Below are 16,887 nucleotides of genomic sequence, written 5' to 3' on the forward strand. Positions count from 1 at the left end.
CTGCAGCTGCTGTTGGTGGCTGTGCGGGTGATAGTGCTGCTGCTGATGTATGGCGGGTGGATGGAACTTTCTATCGTTACAGGCGGCGTAACTTCAGTAGAAGTCGTTGGCGTCGAGCGTCTTGCAGTGCTTACTGAGGGTGGCGTACTTGCCGTTGTTCGGACCGTGCAGGTGTGTTGGGCTGCTGTGGGATGGCAGACGCCCTAGTGTATGTGTACCACCAGCTCGCATCATTGCCTGGTGGTGATGCATCATATGTGCCTGAGCTTGAGCCTGAGCCTGTTGGGCTTGGGCATGTGCTTGCTGATGATGAAGTTGCTGTTGTGCCTGTTGCACCTGATTCATGTCGTGCTTAGCGTTACGACCTGGATGAGCGATCGTGTGTGACCCGCTGATAACAGGTGGCCTGAGGGGAAAAAAGGAAAAAAAAGATGCTCCAGAGAGAATGCTACTCGGGGGAAGCGAAACAATTCGATCACTTACCCTTTTGGATGGTGTGGCAACGTGCGCGTGTTCATGTTCTGATGACTCTGCGGATGCAGCTGATGCGATACGTATGATTGCTCCTCGACCTGTGCGTAGTCATTTCTGCAACAAACACACGAAACATCATTGGTACGGTTCGATTGTGCCGGGGCAGATTCAACGCACCTCTTGCGAATGTAGATCCACGTGTGCGAATCGACCCAAACCATGATGGTAAGCAAGATGGCCGCCATGAAGCTGGCGATCAGCATCAGCACCAATCCGAGTAGGCCACACTCGCACAGGCCCCGTGTGGCGATGAGATAGCTAGAGTGGACAGCTCGACAGTCTACTTGTGCGGTTAGTCCTGTGAGGAGTCGCTCACACAGCTTGATGTCTGCATTAACAGAACCGAGCTTTGGCGCGAGACCAGCGTTCTTGAACAGCACCGGTGAGATCCTGGAGAAGCGGAGTGAAAACCCACATTAGTTAGACGTACGGACTGCTACATCAACAACAGGACACTCACTTCGATACAATGCTCATCGCATTCCTGGCGTTGTTGATGGCGTTCTGCGATTCTCGCAATCGCTGCGTGAAGGGGTTAGAGCGCGAGATGTCACACTGGGTGTAGTAGAGCAGTATGTCAGCGGGCAGCTCATGCGGAGCCTGGTGCACGAGAAAGTCGGCGGGATCATTGCACAGGTCACCGACGGCTACGGAGGTCGAGAGGTACAGGCCGGACATCAGCCATGACCCAGTCACAGCCAGCAGTCCACACACACTGAACAATATGAGAGCACAACGCGAATGGCGGGCAACTCCGACCAGCAGTACTGCGCAGAGTACTAGCAGTAGAGCCAAAATGGCCACCGTGCCTGGCCAGCGGATCAGCTCCCATTGGTCTCCCTTCTGCAAAATGGAAAAAAATCGAGCCTTAGATTAGCTCTACGATCTACTGTATTTCGCAAACAGCTCGTACCGCAAGGAAGTCCGTTATAGTCAACCCGACAAGTGGCCGCCGGATGTCGTTGGCTGCATTCTTCGCAATCGTGATGTTGCCCTTCGCCGTCAAGAGCGCCTGTTGGAGCTGAGCCAGTGCGGTTTGATTGTTCGTCTTCTGGTCGAAAATATCCTCCAACTCAGTCAGCTGCTGCTGGATCTTCATCGTCAGCGTGTTCTCGAGGATGAACGTCTGGTTGCGTACGGACGAAACGACTTCGTCCACCTTTCGGCCAGCCTGCAACACTTCGAGGAGACCATTGTGCAGGTCATCGTTGCCGTATAGTCCAAGTCCAATTGCGGCGCAACACAGGACGGTTACGATTGAGAGCGTTACTTTTAGACTGGTTATCGAATGGGCTGGCCGTGGTTTTCGATCGCAACAGCGTGTCAGTAAGTAAAGAAGTAGCCCGAACAACGACACGATCAGCAGGGCGGCTGGTATCGAGCCCAGAATTCCAAGACTCTGTTGAAGGAAAAATACAACAAAAATATATACATAAAAAATAACATCGAAAAGAATCGCTTCACAAAAAATGAATGAAAATTTTTAGAAAATCTTCTAATCTTATCAATTTGAACACCTAATCAATAGCTTGCTGGCAATTTCAGTCAGTTTTGAATGTATCAAATGCCACAACATTTGAGAGGATGAAAAATCCCCATGATTCACAATGGATAAGCCATGAACCAATCGCTTAAAGCTTCTCCTTCTTCGCACCAACGCCCAATCACACGCGAGTTTCTTGCGGTTATGGCAGGATAAGAGTTTCCGGCCATACTCAGGATGTTTCATATAAATGCACAGCTTTATCGACCTTCGCGTATTTTAAAGAATATGTTAGAATAATCTTCATAAAGTAATCTTCATAAAAACAAATGATGAAATTGACAAAATTCGATCTCTCTAAATTTGATACAATCTCACTCAGGATAATCAGCAAGAAGGAGAGAGAGAAAGCGTGTGCAAGAGAGTGAGAGGATAATCGTGGAAACTGCGCGATAAAAACACAAGAAAGATACAAGAGCCCACTCTCCTTCCCTTCTCCGCTTCTTCCTCATTCACTCTCTCGTCCTTTCCGTCGCTCCGTTCTCCTTTTCTCCCTTTCACTTCACCTATCCTTCATTGCCCTCCCGCACGATGGAGATAAGTTCAATGAAAGTTTAATCACCTCTAGATAGACGTCATTTGATGGGCGAAATGTGTTGTTGATGCGATGGAAGGTGATGTTGTAGTGCGGCAGGGCGTGCAGCAACTTCGCTATCAACGGCACCCGGTATTGATCGTCATCGTCGTTCGTCCCGGGGTACCCCATGGTGGAGGACCGCTGTCAACCGATAAGGACCTCCCTTGTGCCGCAAAGATGCTCTGGCAGCCTCCTGTCAGGGAACGCACGAGTGATGACTCTTACCAGGAGTGGCGATGCGCGCAAATGGACGCCGTCAACCGGTTGATGATGGTTGTTTGAGACGCTGGGAAAGATGACTGTCGCCCTCAGGTTCAGGTTTGAATGCTGCCCGGGGCTGCTGACTGATGACCGGAGTAGCCAACGTTCGCACACCTTCACCGCACAACAGGGAATCCTTTGAGGGGGAGTTGAGTTGAGTAAATTTTGACGACCCAAAACCGAACTCCCGCAGACAGTAACGAATCTCGAACGGACGGACAGCGACTGACGATACGGTTCAATTTCCGCGAGCACCTGTCTGTACTGGGTGTTTGTGCGTCTTCAAGTAATAGAATGGCACTTGCCGCAGACGTTATATCGGGGAGAACAATCGACAAAAAAAAAGCACACACTACTGTTAGACCGATGAGTGTCTATCGTACCGGACCTGAGACGTTTTCCAGAAACTGCACCGAACAGGTGAAGCACCTAGCACACGCTTTTGTAGTAAGATTATCGCAAATCCTTTATTCGCTCTTCTGACGCCAGAAGTTCGGGGCACGGTGCACACTCACTCACCCACATTGTGGGTCTTATTCCGCGTTTGCTACCCTCCACAACCGCTCCAAAAAACAGGCGGAAATTCCACGAAGTCGCGTACAATGCAGCACAATGTCGCGTGCGGTGTTCAGAATCTCCCCCCCCGAGCCGGTTGCCGTCGAAAAGGGTTGAAATGAAGTTGGGCTTGGTGAGCTGCGGATAGGCGTTAACAGGAGGACTTCTGGAAAGCCCGTTTGGTGCCCCAGGAACAATGCTTTACTGGCAGCAGTACCTTGGGATGGTCGTTACCTCGTACGCCTTATTCGCACTACCATTTCGTGACGCGTCGCCGCCTGCACCCTGCGTCGTACCCATCACCCTCAAGTTCCACGATCTGCTGCTGATGACACATTACTGGGCCACTTTCTGCGCCATCGCAACCTCCCTCCCCCTCCTTTCCCCTCTCTCTCCCTCTCTCTCCCAGAAGGATCTCCGCTTCCGGTGGTGAATCGACGGTGTAGAGGGGTGAAAAAAAAAACGCAAAAATCCCAACTCAAAGCCTGACCCGAAACGCAAAAACGCACGCAAACGCACACCCCGTAGTCACCCCCTTGTGAGAGCACATGCACACACCCAGGCCCTTTGTTGTGCGCGCACCCGTGCGCGTCTCTGCCACGGTGCGTCCTTTTTCTTTTCTTTTCTTTTCGTTTTTACTTCGTCCTCCCCGGGTCCTTTTCGTGTGAACGGTGGCGAGTTGGTGGTCGGTTCCGTTGGGGAGCTACAGGACCTCCGGCAAGTGGACTCCGGATCCTGGTGCACGTCCGGAAGGATTCCTTCCCGGGGATTCCTCTCTTCCACTGAGCCCTTTTTCCCCCCTCGGTATCTGCTGATGGCGGTTCTGGGAGCTGGCCTGGCCACAAAACACACACGCAGCCGTTCACTTTTCACAGATATGGGACAACACAACACCCGGGGATGTCCCTGTAGATGGCCCGAAAGGAGTCGGTTCACCGTTCCGTGTTGGTTCGCTTGCCTACTCCGGTGGTCACACCCTTGTTTTCTTTTTTCGTCATCCTCCGACGACGAACGCTGGCTTGGGCCTGGAAGTCTGGATTCGGGCTGCCTGCTGCCTGCTGCCTGCCAGGATACACACCCGCTCGAGAGCCCCGGTTTAACCGAAAGAGAGCGAGAGAGCGCGTGTGTGAGAGAGCGACAGTTTGAGCGGAACTTTCTGCTGCTAGATCGGCACACAAGAGCGAAGTAAGCGAGAGAGAGAGAGAGAGAGCCTGGTGGAAATGAGATCACGAATTGGTAAGGCTTCTGCGAGAGCAGCGGGAATAAAATAGGGGTGATAACACGATAGCGTGCCGTTTCCGGGGGAACTAGGGTAAAGGACCTCTTTCTCGACATGCGTTGTGTGTGTTAATGTGAGAGATGTGAGCTCTCCCGTGCTCTCACTCTCACGTGCGTGCTCACATATCCTCGATGCTGGAAAGAATCTCAAAATTTCCACCAAACAGGACGCAGCTCTCCCGCGGCCATTCTCACGCAAGTGTGTTTTTCCTCCCTTGCCGGGGAGAGGGTGGTTTGGAAAATTTCCCATCTAGCAGAGCTTCTCAACCCTGCTTTTATGATGAAGCTGCCGGGAAAATGAATGACAATGCCACGCATGCAGTACAGCATCCGTCATATTTGACGTGTAACAGTTGTCGGACTGTAAATCCTTGTAAAAAGCTGAGTAGCTCCAATTTATATGACCAAAAGTGAATCAGCTTGTTGGCTTTTTCCCAAACGCATGCACATGTTGAATAGTACGAAAAACATTCAACAGATTTAATGGACAAATGAGCAAACCCAATGACTATTACAATGTAACAAAATCGCATGAGTTGGTCTAAAAAACCACGTAGAAACTCGTGTGAGATTAATCGAACCTCAAGAGAGGACGCCCAATGCCACCGACACAAGCCACATGCAGAAGAAAAACCCACCCTTAACCCGAGTTGAATCATAACACGCTTCCTTGCACAGTGAAAGCAAAGCCAAGAGCTGAAAACATGCGTGTATTTGCCAATGTGAACGACCTGATTTATTCGCCCGACGTCCTCATCCGCAACCTCATCCGTCAGATCGAGCACTGACAGGCGGCAGCAATCGTGACCGTCTTAAAGCGCCAGTACTCGCGCAACGGTTCCGGCAGCAGCGTCGAATGGTGATCCTGTTCGCCCGACTCGTTGTCTGAGCGCTTCGTCAGGACACGCACCTTGTACGGGATCTCCTTGCAGCTTGAACCGCGCCAACACTTGCGGCTGTTGGCGCTTCTGTTCTGGCAGATCGCGTTCACGATGTAGCGCGGAAAGTGCGTGTATCCCAAATCGAGCAGCTCGTACTGGAAGCGAGATAATTTTGGGATGATGAGGGGTGATAGGACCGTCAACGGATATTCTAATGGCGGTTCGACCTACCTTCGTCTGACAGGCGCAAGAGGTAGGATATTGGGCGTATAAGTCCGCTGATTGTTCGCGGTTAAAGTCCGAACGTTTGGATGCTGTTGAACCCAAACGAGGGAACTGCTCAACCATAGCCGTGGATTCAAGTGGACCATTCCGGGAGAGTCCAGCCGCCAGCTGGCGCAGGTAGTACCGTGCCCAGTCATACTTGTGCTGACGGTCGGCTGGTGGGAAGCAGTTGACTGGTAACAGGGTGTTGGACCCTCCATCTGCCGATGGAATGGGCTTGTCTTCCGGCTCATCTGCGAGGGGATCTGGATTACGTACAGCAGCAGCAAACTGCTGGTCAGCAACAGCACCGTCAGCACGTCCAACACCTGCTCCACTCACTACACTGGGGTGCGAGGGCGAGAGGAGTAGGCTCTCGAACGAATCACTCGGCAGGACTTCCGCATACTTGAGCCTGCCATCGATTGGAGCTAGGATCAAACCGAACAGAAAACTACACACGACTAGCTGGAAGAAAAAAAGCGAGACCAATTAAGGACGTTTGGGAGATGTACTAAACATGTCCTTGACTCCAAACAACTCACCGTAAGTCTCATCTTGGACGCAAATCTTAACGATAGCTCTCCGTTGCCATTGAACCAAACGCACCTGATACTTTGAGCGTCTTCTGTACCTTTTTGTGGGAGATGTAGCTACGGGATCTTCCTTCCCAGACGAGATACGCTGCACCAATGACCAGCGAAAGCGAGGGTCGTCTAATCTTTTATAATATCACGCTCTCCCCCAGAAAGTCGGTCGAATTGACTCGGATACCGTCGCTAGGGGCTACTAATGGATGCGTTCCAAGTAGGTAGGAAAGTGATATAGTATTACCGGTGCAGAATCCCCGGGCGTGACATTGATTGGCCTCGATAAAAGCCCAATGACGAAAGGTGACCTCCTAAGCGTACTATTCCCGCTCAACTCCATCCTGGTTGGGTATTTTTCCGCTCCAAACTGTGACATGGGACGTATCCTGCGTCACCAGTGATGTTGATCCCGATCAATTGGTCTGATTGATGAACGTGTACTTCACGTTTGGACATACACGGTAACCTAACCTCACCGGTACTAGGACAACTGCGCCTAGCGCGGGCTGCTGGCTGTACATCCCGTACAGCTGTTTCGAGTAGAACGCATTTACGAAAGGTGTCCAGCGTTCCATCAGCTGGCATTCAGGTCGCCAAATGTTCGCCTCATTTCCGCGAAGCACAATTTTCACGCCCTTTTCCAGCGCGAAAGCTCCACCGGCATTTGGTGATGGGCAAGAAATGGGATACGCACCCCACGCTTCGGGGACTAGACGGGAACTTCGCAAAAGGGAAAAAAAGATTTTCCGCATTTAACGGTGCTGATGGGCGACGAGAAGGCACCGACAGGAAGCGCACGGTTACATCGTTACAACGAGCCAGCAACCCCCGCACAAATGGGGCCCGTTGGATGTCAGAAAACAAAACACACGCAGGAACGTAAAATAATCATCGAGGACACCCGTGGAGTGTAAAAGATTCCCGTGAAACGAGCGCATGGTGAAGGAGACCGCCATGCACATGCACAAGGCAGCCATAATCGCGACACTGACCACGGGGTGTGGAGGGCCGGGTACGTGCAATCGGTGGACGATTTGCGTTCCAACGTCGGCTTACGACAGAACTGGAGCAGGCACACCGCACCGCGGGAGAGGCGCTTATGTCTCGCGACCCACAACCGCCCAAAAAGAAAAAAAGACACACAACGGAAGGGACACTCTGTCCGGTAAGCCCTGGAGGCCCTGGAAGCCCTAGTAATGCTTCTGGCCCCTTTGGTGGGCCTGCTCGCTCGCACACGGGTGGAAACAGTCGCCGACGCGCCGATCGAATCGATCGATCCAGGAGGAAGAAATCCCTTACAGTGCGTGGTGTGTTGGGCCAGGGAGAAGGGGAAAGGGGAATGGTTGAGAACGTGCAACGGAACACCTGCGAGCGTTTGGTTCGATCCGGTGGCACCGAGTGCACGGGCCAGAAACGGTCACTAGACATCGCACCAGCTGGACGCGTGGAGAGAACGCCTGTCCGATATTCTGACGGGTTCTGGCTGCCTCTGTGACAATGAAACGAAAGCAGCGCCGCTACAGGTATGGTGGTGGTGTTGGTGAGGGAAAGGGAAGGGAGGGATAGAGAGAGAGGTGTGGGGGGGGGGGGTTGAATGGTGGTGTGGGGAGTGAGGGTGAGGATTAGGTTAAGGTGGATCGTGATAACCCTTCCCTTGATGAAGTGAGCTTAAAGTCTATTTTCCTGCTAGTGGAGTTGCTAGTTTGCTATCTTGTGTGCCAAATTTGATGCTCCAAAGTGCTCTACTCTAGTGCTCTGAGATTCGATATCCTTATAACCCTCAAACTCCCTTGTGGTATCCACTCTGACACTGCCTGCATAAGTTCTGCAGCCATCCAACGTACGGCGAACGTTCATCCTTTTTCCCACAAAACGAGTGTTAATTATTCCTTCAACGGGTGGAACTACCATGCCTGCAGTACTCATTTCGCATGTCCCTTTTTCGTTACATGCGCTTTCAGAACAACGTTCAACTCGCTTCAGCTGCAGGAGCTCGAACGAGCCTTCCAACGGACGCACTATCCGGACGTGTTTTTTCGTGAAGAACTCGCAGTGCGCATCGACCTGACGGAGGCTCGTGTGCAGGTGTGGTTTCAGAACCGCCGTGCGAAATGGCGAAAAAGCGAAAAGACCACCGGTGGCCCAGGTGGTGAGCTGGATTCGCAACAGGAGCAACAGGACCAACAGTCAACATCGACGACAGTCGCGTCTGGATTGTGTGCGGGAAGTGATGCGACCTGCGAGAACGTCCTGAGTGACGTTGGGATCCTAGTGGTGACGGGTGGTGACGGTGGTGGTGGGAGCAGAATGCTAGTGAACGATGACGACGAAGACGACGACGAGCTGGGGCTTACCGATGAGGTACTACACGGCATGGCTAGTGGACTTAAGCCGCAACACTCGGTATCGTCGGCTTTGGGAGGGCTTGGGAAGAGCACAAGCCTGACAGATGCATCAGGGGACCAGCAAAGTCACCATCACCACCTACACCATCACCTGCAACACCAACCACATGTGGGACCGAGTTCTAGACCAACTCTGCTAGATACTGTAGACGTTGTTCTCCCCGGGAACTCGAGTACCTCGGGCATCACGTTCGATGCGGGTTCACTGCAAAGTATGACACTTGGACTACCAGATGATCCGTCCGGTGGTGGTCCAGTTGGATCATCTAGCTACGGAGTTGTCGATCCAGACCTGCCACGCCTCACCATCGGGTCACTGTCGTCACCTGGTCGGCTTTCGCCCAACCTGTTTCTTAACCTCAACTTCGATCACCTCAACTCGCTGGACGGAAGTCGCTCCAGCAGCCTGACGTTCGAGTGGAACAGTTTCACCGGGGCTAGCACAACCGGTGGGAGTAAGCTGACACCGTCTGGAACGTCGTATGCGTCCATCAACACCAGCACCAGCGATGGGATGGGTTCAGGAAGCTCTGTTACAGATCGATCACTAGAAGGCAGCCAGGAAGTGTCGAGTGTGTGCTGCACACTTCACCCCAATGACGGATCGCCTCAGCAGCATCAGCAATCACACCTACACCATCAGCACACTCATCTGCAGCAGCACCACCATCATCATCACCAGCACCCGGGTTCTGTGTACGATGACGACATGAAGTTCCTGCACGTTGACCATTTCGGTGCGATGGAGAGCTTCAAACACGAGTCGCTTTTCAACCTCGATCAAACGTTGCTCGGTGCGTCCGGGCCTGCTTCTGATCAAACTTCTGCTCTACTGCAGTCCCACCATCAGCAACTACCTCCGCACCATCACCAACATCAGCATCATCAACACCAGCAGCAACATCACCACCACCATCACCATCATCCCCACCACAGCCAGCAGCTGTTGTGTGGGGCTCAGAAGAGCTCGATCCAACAACACCACCAGGCGGCGCCACATCAGCACCATCATCACGGGCATCATCTAGGTGTGCTGGTGGACGAGTTGTCCGGATTTTCCGCTCTAAGCGACCATACAGGTGGACCGGGTGAGGACGAAACAGGAAGCGGCCAGACGGCACCAAGTGCCTGTGTGGAAGACTCCCAGCGAGCCTCGCCATCGGAGCTGCTTGATCTCGAGCGGCCAATCAACATCCACATCAACGTGGACGACAGTCTAGACAATCTCCATTCGGAGGGCAAATACTAACGCGCCAGCACAACGTCACCGGAGCGACCCAGCCGGTAGCTGGGACGAGACTAGGGCCCTGGTTCTGCTAAACCTACAACGCATCTTTCCCCCTTTGCACGGTAAAGCATCATCAGACGAAGGATAGAAGCGCTGGAGATACAGCAGATTGCGAGATATGAAACATTGACGATTCAGACTGCTGGAATCCTCCGGAATATTACCGGAATCGGGATGAAAAAGAATAGTTATCATATGATCGTTTGATCCCGAGTAGCTCCTATCAGATGCAGACCAAACATGACACTTCCATACCTGCCAGTGGTCCTGATCCTGTGCGTCGATCGGATTGCATCAAGTTACCAGCTGCGACGCGGACATCAAGGCGCGTATTTTGTTGTTTTTGTTTCGTTTTAACGTCGTTTTATCTCTAATTCCTTTTAAGGCTATGTTCTAGTAATAACCTTCCCGCGACCACGAGTTATGTTGACGTAGTTTGATCTTAAATAAAACGATTTCTCACGTGCTGCGATAGCATCTCAAAGATAAAGTGCATCTCGAAACGTTTGAAAAGTTTTCTCAATCGTTAACCAGATGAAGTAATTCATATGATGAAGTAATGAGGTGTAACATATTACGACGGCACCTGGATTTAATAGGTGGAAATGGGTGATGATTGTTGCGTGATGCGAAACATGACTGCTTCCCCTTATAATTGATTAAATATCATTAATCATGCTCATTTCTCAGCCCCATAGCGCCCATTTCATCAACTCAGAAAACGAAGCTGTTGTTTTATGGTTTAATTGATTAATGATGATGTTTTTATTGATTCTGTATTGCTGCTCGTCGGCGTCTTCTTAATTAATCCTTGTTCATAAATACACACGAACGCACTCACACACGAGCACGCACACATCCAGTAGATACAGGAGATACATTCCGAGTGAATACTGCGGCTGGGATGGTGCTTGTTTTTCATGAGTTTTCCGCTCCGTCATCGAACTCGAATCTGGTTCTTACCAGCTTCGCCTATTAATAAAATAGGACAACCGCCTGATGTCTATCTTTTATGGTATTTGATGTTCTCTATGTACCTTCAGCATGTCAAAAAGTTCCTCTCTCCTAACGTAAGATGAATTTCATTTCTTCCGTTCCGCATATGCCTTGGTGAGTTTTGAATATGAGTACTGCGCGTGTGTGTGCAATGTGTGAAAATGTTGCGTGGTGTCGCTGGAACTTACATAGAAACACGTTTAGCAAAAATGTTTATCACCTTCTCATCTGCCGGCAAACACCTTTGTTGCGCATCTGCGAATTCCGTAATCATCCCGTTTTCGTCCTTTCTGAGTTCTTTGTTTCTCGCCCTTCTGTGCTCCCTCTATATTTGCGTCATTTTTTCACCTGATTGAACCATTTGGGATCGTTTTCATCTGTTTGAGTGGGTGTATCTGTGTTCTTTTCACTACCACCGTAGCGTGTTACGCTTTCTTTCGTTTACTCAAACCCTACTGGACAGCTTGCCGTTTAGGTAATCATTAAATATATTCGTGTGTGTATATAATATATGTATAGCAATAGGGATATAAAAAAACTAAACGTTCCTCTCATCCTGAGGGTATTTCAATTCTTTCAAATAAATACATACTTCCTTGCGTTATATCTCGTAATTCTTCACACACACCTCGCCCGCCCTAGAGGTGGTGGGGTCTCTATCTTCGTCTTAATCTAGGAGTCACACAATGCAGCCACTCGCGCCTTTATTTAAGGGCATAAGAATGAAGATCGTTACAAGAAAAGGACTCGTTCATGTCCGTGAGTAGTGTGGCGCGTAATATCCACGAATAATATCCGATTTTCTCAACTCGGTTTACTCCAGACGTATGTGTGTGTGCTCCTTTCTCACCGTGGCGTGACTTTTTTGCATTTGATAAATCATACATGTATAATATAATTACTTGGCTAAATGTGTTGTAAGTGTGTGTGTGAGTGTGTGCATGTTGCTCGCTCCCTAGTCTTCCTGCTGTGGAATTACGTGTGTTTCGATAAGAGAGATTGAATTCAGTTACTTAATTCTGTTTTACGTACTACACACACGCACACACATTGCCAGAATAAATATCATAAATCATGATTCTCGCTCGCTTCTAAGTGGCTACGGGCTTCGCAAAAAAAAACAAAATATCGACTGGTGGCCTCTCTCTCCCGGCTGTCCTTGAACGGATCCTTTCCTCTATCGCACTCCACCAGGCCCCGTCCGCAAGCAAAATATCCTGAACCGCAGGTCAGAAGCAAGCACCTCTTCTTTCGCACCTGGAAGAGGATCCAGGAATACTCCCGCCTGTCGACTTAGTACTCCCACTGGGTAGCGGTGTCATAGCCGGTGTCGACGAGCTTGAATGTGCCGTTCTTGGTGGCGCCCAGATAACGGCCGTCGCTCGAACGCAGACAGATGCGTGTCGGTTCGCGTAGTTCGATGAAGAACCCGTCACATGGTACATCCGAATCAGCAGCAATGCCCTCGCCATCCACACGCCAGTACTTGCCGTTCTGACCTGCAAGCAGAAGACGAAAGAAAATCATCAGCATATGTTGCCTTTACTCCTAGAAGTAGGGGAGAAGTTTAAGTACCCTTGAAGTGCACAATGCCCTTCTGGGCGCGCTCGACCAGGATCGTCTCGTAGATGGCCTTATTGCACTCGAGCTTGTTGCTGCCCGGGGCACGATAGCCCACGAATCCTTGCTCACACTTCAACACCAAGATCGGTCGGTTGATCAGATAGAAGTAGAACTTGGTCGTCTCCTCGATCGCTTCGGCCGTTGCGAACAGATGCCCCGAGCGCTTGGTGGCCAGCAGCTTGCCGTTATTGGCACGGAACGATACCGATCCGTCACCGTGCCATTCCAGCTCGAACAGTGCATCAGCCGAGCGGCGATTTCCGGTCGCCTGAATGCCACCTCCGGTCGAAAGACACCAGTATCGATCCTGAGTAGTACGCAGCGCCCACCGATGAGCGGACCAATCGAACTCCAGCTGGAACGTCTCGTTCTCTCCGATCTCATCCTGGTTGGCAGTCACGTCGACACCTTGCTTCACCGAAACGTACTTGCTGTTCAGTGCAGCGATGAATGAGGCCTGCGGCAGTGAGTCCTCCAGCGAGAACAGCTCATCACGTGTGACCGTCTGCGAGCGGGACTTCAGCACCGCCTTCGAGCCAATCGGTGACAGATAGAGTCCGTGTCGATCACGCAACGCCAGGTGACCGCTGTGGTACTCAGCCGAGAACAGGCAGTCGTCGGTGCACTTGTTCTCCAGCTTGCCGTTCGAGTTGAGGTATCTGTCGGAAGATGAAGGAGATGAAGTAAGTGGTTTCATTCAGAAATTTTGGAGGTAGAGGGTCTTACTTGTTGTTGCACGTGTGCAGCGCATAACGGCCATCCTCATCGGCACGGAACTCCAGCGTGAACAGCGTGTCCTCGCCCCACGGGATGTTCGCATCGACGTGGATCTCATCCTGCGTGTCAGAAAGATGGGCGAACCGCTTGCGACCAACGGAACGAAGGTTCACCTGTGTTCGGAAGGATGATTAAGGTTACATTTCTTTTCATTCGTACATCCACAGGTGTTCTCAATATATTACCTGCGGTCTGGCGGCCAGATGCACACTCCACAGCTCGCTCTTTCCTGGAGCCTTCGCCGTACAGGTGAGCTTCTCGGGAGTTCCACCCAGGAAGTATCCACGTTGCTCATTCTTCAACGCCCAACGGCCGGAGTTGTCATCCGTGATGCTGATCTGGAAGCGGCTACCAGCGTCACGTTCCTCCGACTCGCACAACACATTACCGAAGGTGTCCACAGAGAGGTAGCGACCGAGGTGAGACTTCAGATAGATGATACCTGAACACGCGAGAGGACAGACAGAAGGATGTTAGGTTATGTCAACACTAAAACGAGCGCCCCAAAGTTTCCTCAAAAAGCTCTTCTCATTAGAAGAGGGCTCTTTCAAAGCGCATTGTGATGAAAGCTTCCTCGATAGACCGAAACGCTCGCTCAAGAAATGATGAGGCTCGACTTTCTTTTTCCCCCCGGATTGACCAACCGAGGCGCGACCAACTAAAGCCTGGCCATAAAACAAAGAGCCTATATCTTGAGAGGCAACGCACCAGTGCACGCGCGATCATCCAACTACTGCTCTCTGTCCATCAAAAAATGTGCCCCAAAATGCAGGGGGAAGAGAAAAAAACGAGTACACCTCAATTCCGGAGAAAAGCCCACGCATCGATCAGCCTCAAAATCTCAACCCATCAACCGGATGGAGGATCGAGGCAGGCGATCGAAATGACAGTAATTTATGGGAAAATGAAAATTGTACCACTTCAAAGGGAGGCGCGCCCCCGGTCTGGGTGGAAAATCAATCGACCATTCGGGGGTTGGCGCACTAACGGCACGCTAACGGTAACGGAGTGGTGGGATTGTACGCCCTCCTACTACCATCTGAACCAGTGAGCCCTCCTCCTCGTTCTCTCGTTGATGTTTGGAGTTATTAATTATGATACAATTATGTCCGAACGGCGCAACGCTTCGTGAGGCGCCATCGTTGGGAAAAGCTTCGGAAGAAAGCCACCAGCTGGAAAGTGGCAGCTTCAGCTCTCTTCTCGGGTGTGAGAGCACAAGGGCCCGCAACCCTCACCTGAACACCCAGAGGAAACCTCCCCCCGAAGGCGCTTTCTCTCTCCTGTGTCACTTACTATCACCGGTGTTCGATGGTTCGAGCGTCCAGAGTTGCTTCTTCTTCAGGCTCGCACCATTCGCGTTCAGCTTGTAGCCGAACGTCTCCGCCGTCATGTATTTGTACTGGCCATTGATGAGCCCGATCGTCCACCAGCCCTTCTGCTGGTTCTGTAACAGGATGTCACCGTTTGTGTTTATCTCATAGCCGGAACCATTCATGGTGGCGGCGGTCGGTTGGAGATACAGGTTGACTGCTTTAGGCGCTCAACAGAGCCGCGATGGGTCACAGAAGAAATAGGGGGGAGGGGGATTGGATCGAACGCACGGAAAGGGCGCGTAGGTTCCGGGATCTCGGAGTTGCTGCTTTCTGGCTGAGTATGCTTGATGTGCGAGTTTGTTAACGTTCTGTGATCTGTGCGGGAAGAAAACAAAAGCAGAATATGCGAATTTAGCTAACAGCTCACGGGCGTGAGTTGTCATCCTCTTCTTCCTCCACCAGAGAAAGCTCGAGAATGTCGCTGACGTCTTCTTTAGCGCGAATACTATCAAACCACACGAGGCATTGAGTCTGTTCCAGTTCTTTTTTGCACTCGCGTGTGAGGTTGTCTACGCCCTGACGGAATTACCGGTAAGCCACACGATACGAAACACGCGAAACACGTTGCTTTGACTGAGAAGTGTGCTAGGGAGACGGATTTTTTAACATGCACGACACGTACGGCGTCACAGAGCGTCCAACGAGCAGAGAATAAGACGTAAGAATTATTAACATCCTCTATTATTGCAAACACGCTTGATTGGGTGGTGGTCGAGAATCGAGACATTCCCCGGGGAATGCACGATTCGAACGGTTCTGTAAACGACGTTGAAAGTACACTGACACAGGATCTAGGAGATATGCTGCTGAAGACCAAGACCTAACCTCACAATCACTCGGAATGCAGTACTATTTATGCGGAAGAATATGAGTTGCAGTTGCAAGAAGTTGATGGACGTCGAGAATGAGCAGGCAATTCAGATGGATCTTTTTGATAGAGTGAAGGATTAACCATTCGTTGCACATCACCCACACAATGTGCAATCTTTGAAGTGCACACACATGCACACACATTCCACAATTCACCTGTGAGTCAGAATAGATGGTTTAACGCTCAGACGTTTCCGAAACGACTTCAGCCACGCGCGAGTTCCAGCTGCAGACTGCAGAGTCGGCGCCTCATTCGACCAGCAGTTGCTCGCTCTTTGCCACCTTCCCCACTCTTCCCCTTCGAAAAGACCACCCAAAGTACACACCCCCGGCTATAGCCCATGTACCTATCTTGCCCCTTCTCTACCTTCCCACTCCTCACACGCTTTGGTTTCGCTTCGATTGCCGCCAGGAAGCCTCATCTGACTCACCGAACGTTCAAAATTCCGCCGCCACCGTGTTACCATCCGATTGTATGTGTGTGCGGGTGTGTGTGTTTGTGTGTGTCGTACAACAGACTCATTCCTCCCCTTCTGTTTACCTCTAATGCATCCGAGAAGCGATGAGGTGCTAACAATTCGTTTCAGTGACGCATCGGACTACACGTCATACGTCTGATGCATGGAATAATCTCGACCCCAACTCAGCGCTATCGTCAGACCTTTCCGTGACAGAGAGTGTGATACGAGAAGAGGCGAAAGTTCATCTCTCATCGAAGGTGGATTTGTATGTCATGGCCACGTTTCGTCTTCCGAATGCAGTTACTTTCCGATAATGGATTATTGACAGACTGTTTGTCAATAAACGAGTACGAGTCATTCGTGGGATCGAGAAATTCCTATCAGTCGTAGACGAGACGTGCACTTCCTTCAAATCAGAATTCCCAACAGGACAGGCTTACACAGGATGTGCCAGACGATCAGCGCGTCCTATGAAGGGCGTCCAACGCACGACGTGTTGCGTTTTGCTCGACGACATTCGCTACCCTTTCCATTGAATGCTAATTTTAAAAGCGCTTCTTGATCGATGCATCCGGTTTGGCAGAAGAGGTCTCACAGTTGTGAACTCTGGG

At 51.0% G+C, this 16,887-nt stretch overlaps 4 protein-coding genes across 4 annotated transcripts; 1 reads left to right on the forward strand and 3 right to left on the reverse strand.

The window, feature by feature from the left end:
• Positions 1 to 93: 93 nt before the first annotated feature.
• Positions 94 to 2,783, reverse strand: LOC128729225 (protein tweety-like). Its single transcript, XM_053822882.1, has 6 exons — positions 2,640 to 2,783; positions 1,448 to 1,933; positions 995 to 1,377; positions 652 to 924; positions 484 to 588; positions 94 to 406 (listed from the first exon to the last, which is right to left on the reverse strand). Exons 1-6 carry the CDS (start codon positions 2,781 to 2,783, stop codon positions 94 to 96), a joined length of 1,704 nt encoding a protein of 567 aa, XP_053678857.1.
• LOC128729226 (segmentation protein paired-like) lies at positions 1,209 to 10,137 on the forward strand. Its single transcript, XM_053822883.1, has 3 exons — positions 1,209 to 1,242; positions 7,979 to 8,006; positions 8,445 to 10,137. Exons 1-3 carry the CDS (start codon positions 1,218 to 1,220, stop codon positions 10,135 to 10,137), a joined length of 1,746 nt encoding a protein of 581 aa, XP_053678858.1. The 5' UTR covers positions 1,209 to 1,217.
• On the reverse strand, positions 5,462 to 6,450 carry LOC128729227 (uncharacterized). The gene is made up of 3 exons (XM_053822884.1): positions 6,439 to 6,450; positions 5,861 to 6,361; positions 5,462 to 5,784 (listed from the first exon to the last, which is right to left on the reverse strand). The coding sequence occupies exons 1-3, from the start codon at positions 6,448 to 6,450 to the stop codon at positions 5,521 to 5,523; spliced, it is 777 nt and encodes a 258-aa protein (XP_053678859.1). The 3' UTR covers positions 5,462 to 5,520.
• A 2,328-nt stretch (positions 10,138 to 12,465) lies between the features above and the next one.
• On the reverse strand, positions 12,466 to 15,067 carry LOC128729327 (protein singed). The gene is made up of 5 exons (XM_053822999.1): positions 14,866 to 15,067; positions 13,758 to 14,014; positions 13,522 to 13,685; positions 12,748 to 13,454; positions 12,466 to 12,671 (listed from the first exon to the last, which is right to left on the reverse strand). The coding sequence occupies exons 1-5, from the start codon at positions 15,065 to 15,067 to the stop codon at positions 12,466 to 12,468; spliced, it is 1,536 nt and encodes a 511-aa protein (XP_053678974.1).
• Between the last annotated feature and the right edge of the window lie 1,820 nt (positions 15,068 to 16,887).

Source organism: Anopheles nili, chromosome X, assembly GCF_943737925.1.
Source record: "Anopheles nili chromosome X, idAnoNiliSN_F5_01, whole genome shotgun sequence".
Classification (NCBI taxonomy): domain Eukaryota; kingdom Metazoa; phylum Arthropoda; class Insecta; order Diptera; family Culicidae; genus Anopheles; species Anopheles nili.

Excerpts from the sequence above, each read along its gene's own strand:
- LOC128729227 (XM_053822884.1), bottom strand. Across the intron at positions 5,785-5,860 it reads CTTGCGCCTGTCAGACGAAG|TACGAGCTGCTCGATTTGGG; the intron begins GTAGGTCGAACC and ends TCTCGCTTCCAG.
- LOC128729327 (XM_053822999.1), bottom strand. The coding sequence starts at position 15,067 with ATGAATGGTTCCGGCTATGAGATAAACACAAACGGTGACATCCTGTTA. Across the intron at positions 14,015-14,865 it reads ACCATCGAACACCGGTGATA|GTATCATCTATCTGAAGTCT; the intron begins GTAAGTGACACA and ends TCGCGTGTTCAG. Across the intron at positions 12,672-12,747 it reads GGGCATTGTGCACTTCAAGG|GTCAGAACGGCAAGTACTGG; the intron begins GTACTTAAACTT and ends TTCTGCTTGCAG.
- LOC128729225 (XM_053822882.1), bottom strand. The coding sequence starts at position 2,783 with ATGGGGTACCCCGGGACGAACGACGATGACGATCAATACCGGGTGCCG. Across the intron at positions 1,934-2,639 it reads CAAATGACGTCTATCTAGAG|AGTCTTGGAATTCTGGGCTC; the intron begins GTGATTAAACTT and ends TTCCTTCAACAG. Across the intron at positions 589-651 it reads TGGATCTACATTCGCAAGAG|AAATGACTACGCACAGGTCG; the intron begins GTGCGTTGAATC and ends TGTTTGTTGCAG.
- LOC128729226 (XM_053822883.1), top strand. The coding sequence starts at position 1,218 with ATGACCCAGTCACAGCCAGCAGTCC. Across the intron at positions 1,243-7,978 it reads CCAGTCACAGCCAGCAGTCC|CAATGAAACGAAAGCAGCGC; the intron begins ACACACACTGAA and ends CTGCCTCTGTGA. Across the intron at positions 8,007-8,444 it reads CGAAAGCAGCGCCGCTACAG|AACAACGTTCAACTCGCTTC; the intron begins GTATGGTGGTGG and ends ATGCGCTTTCAG.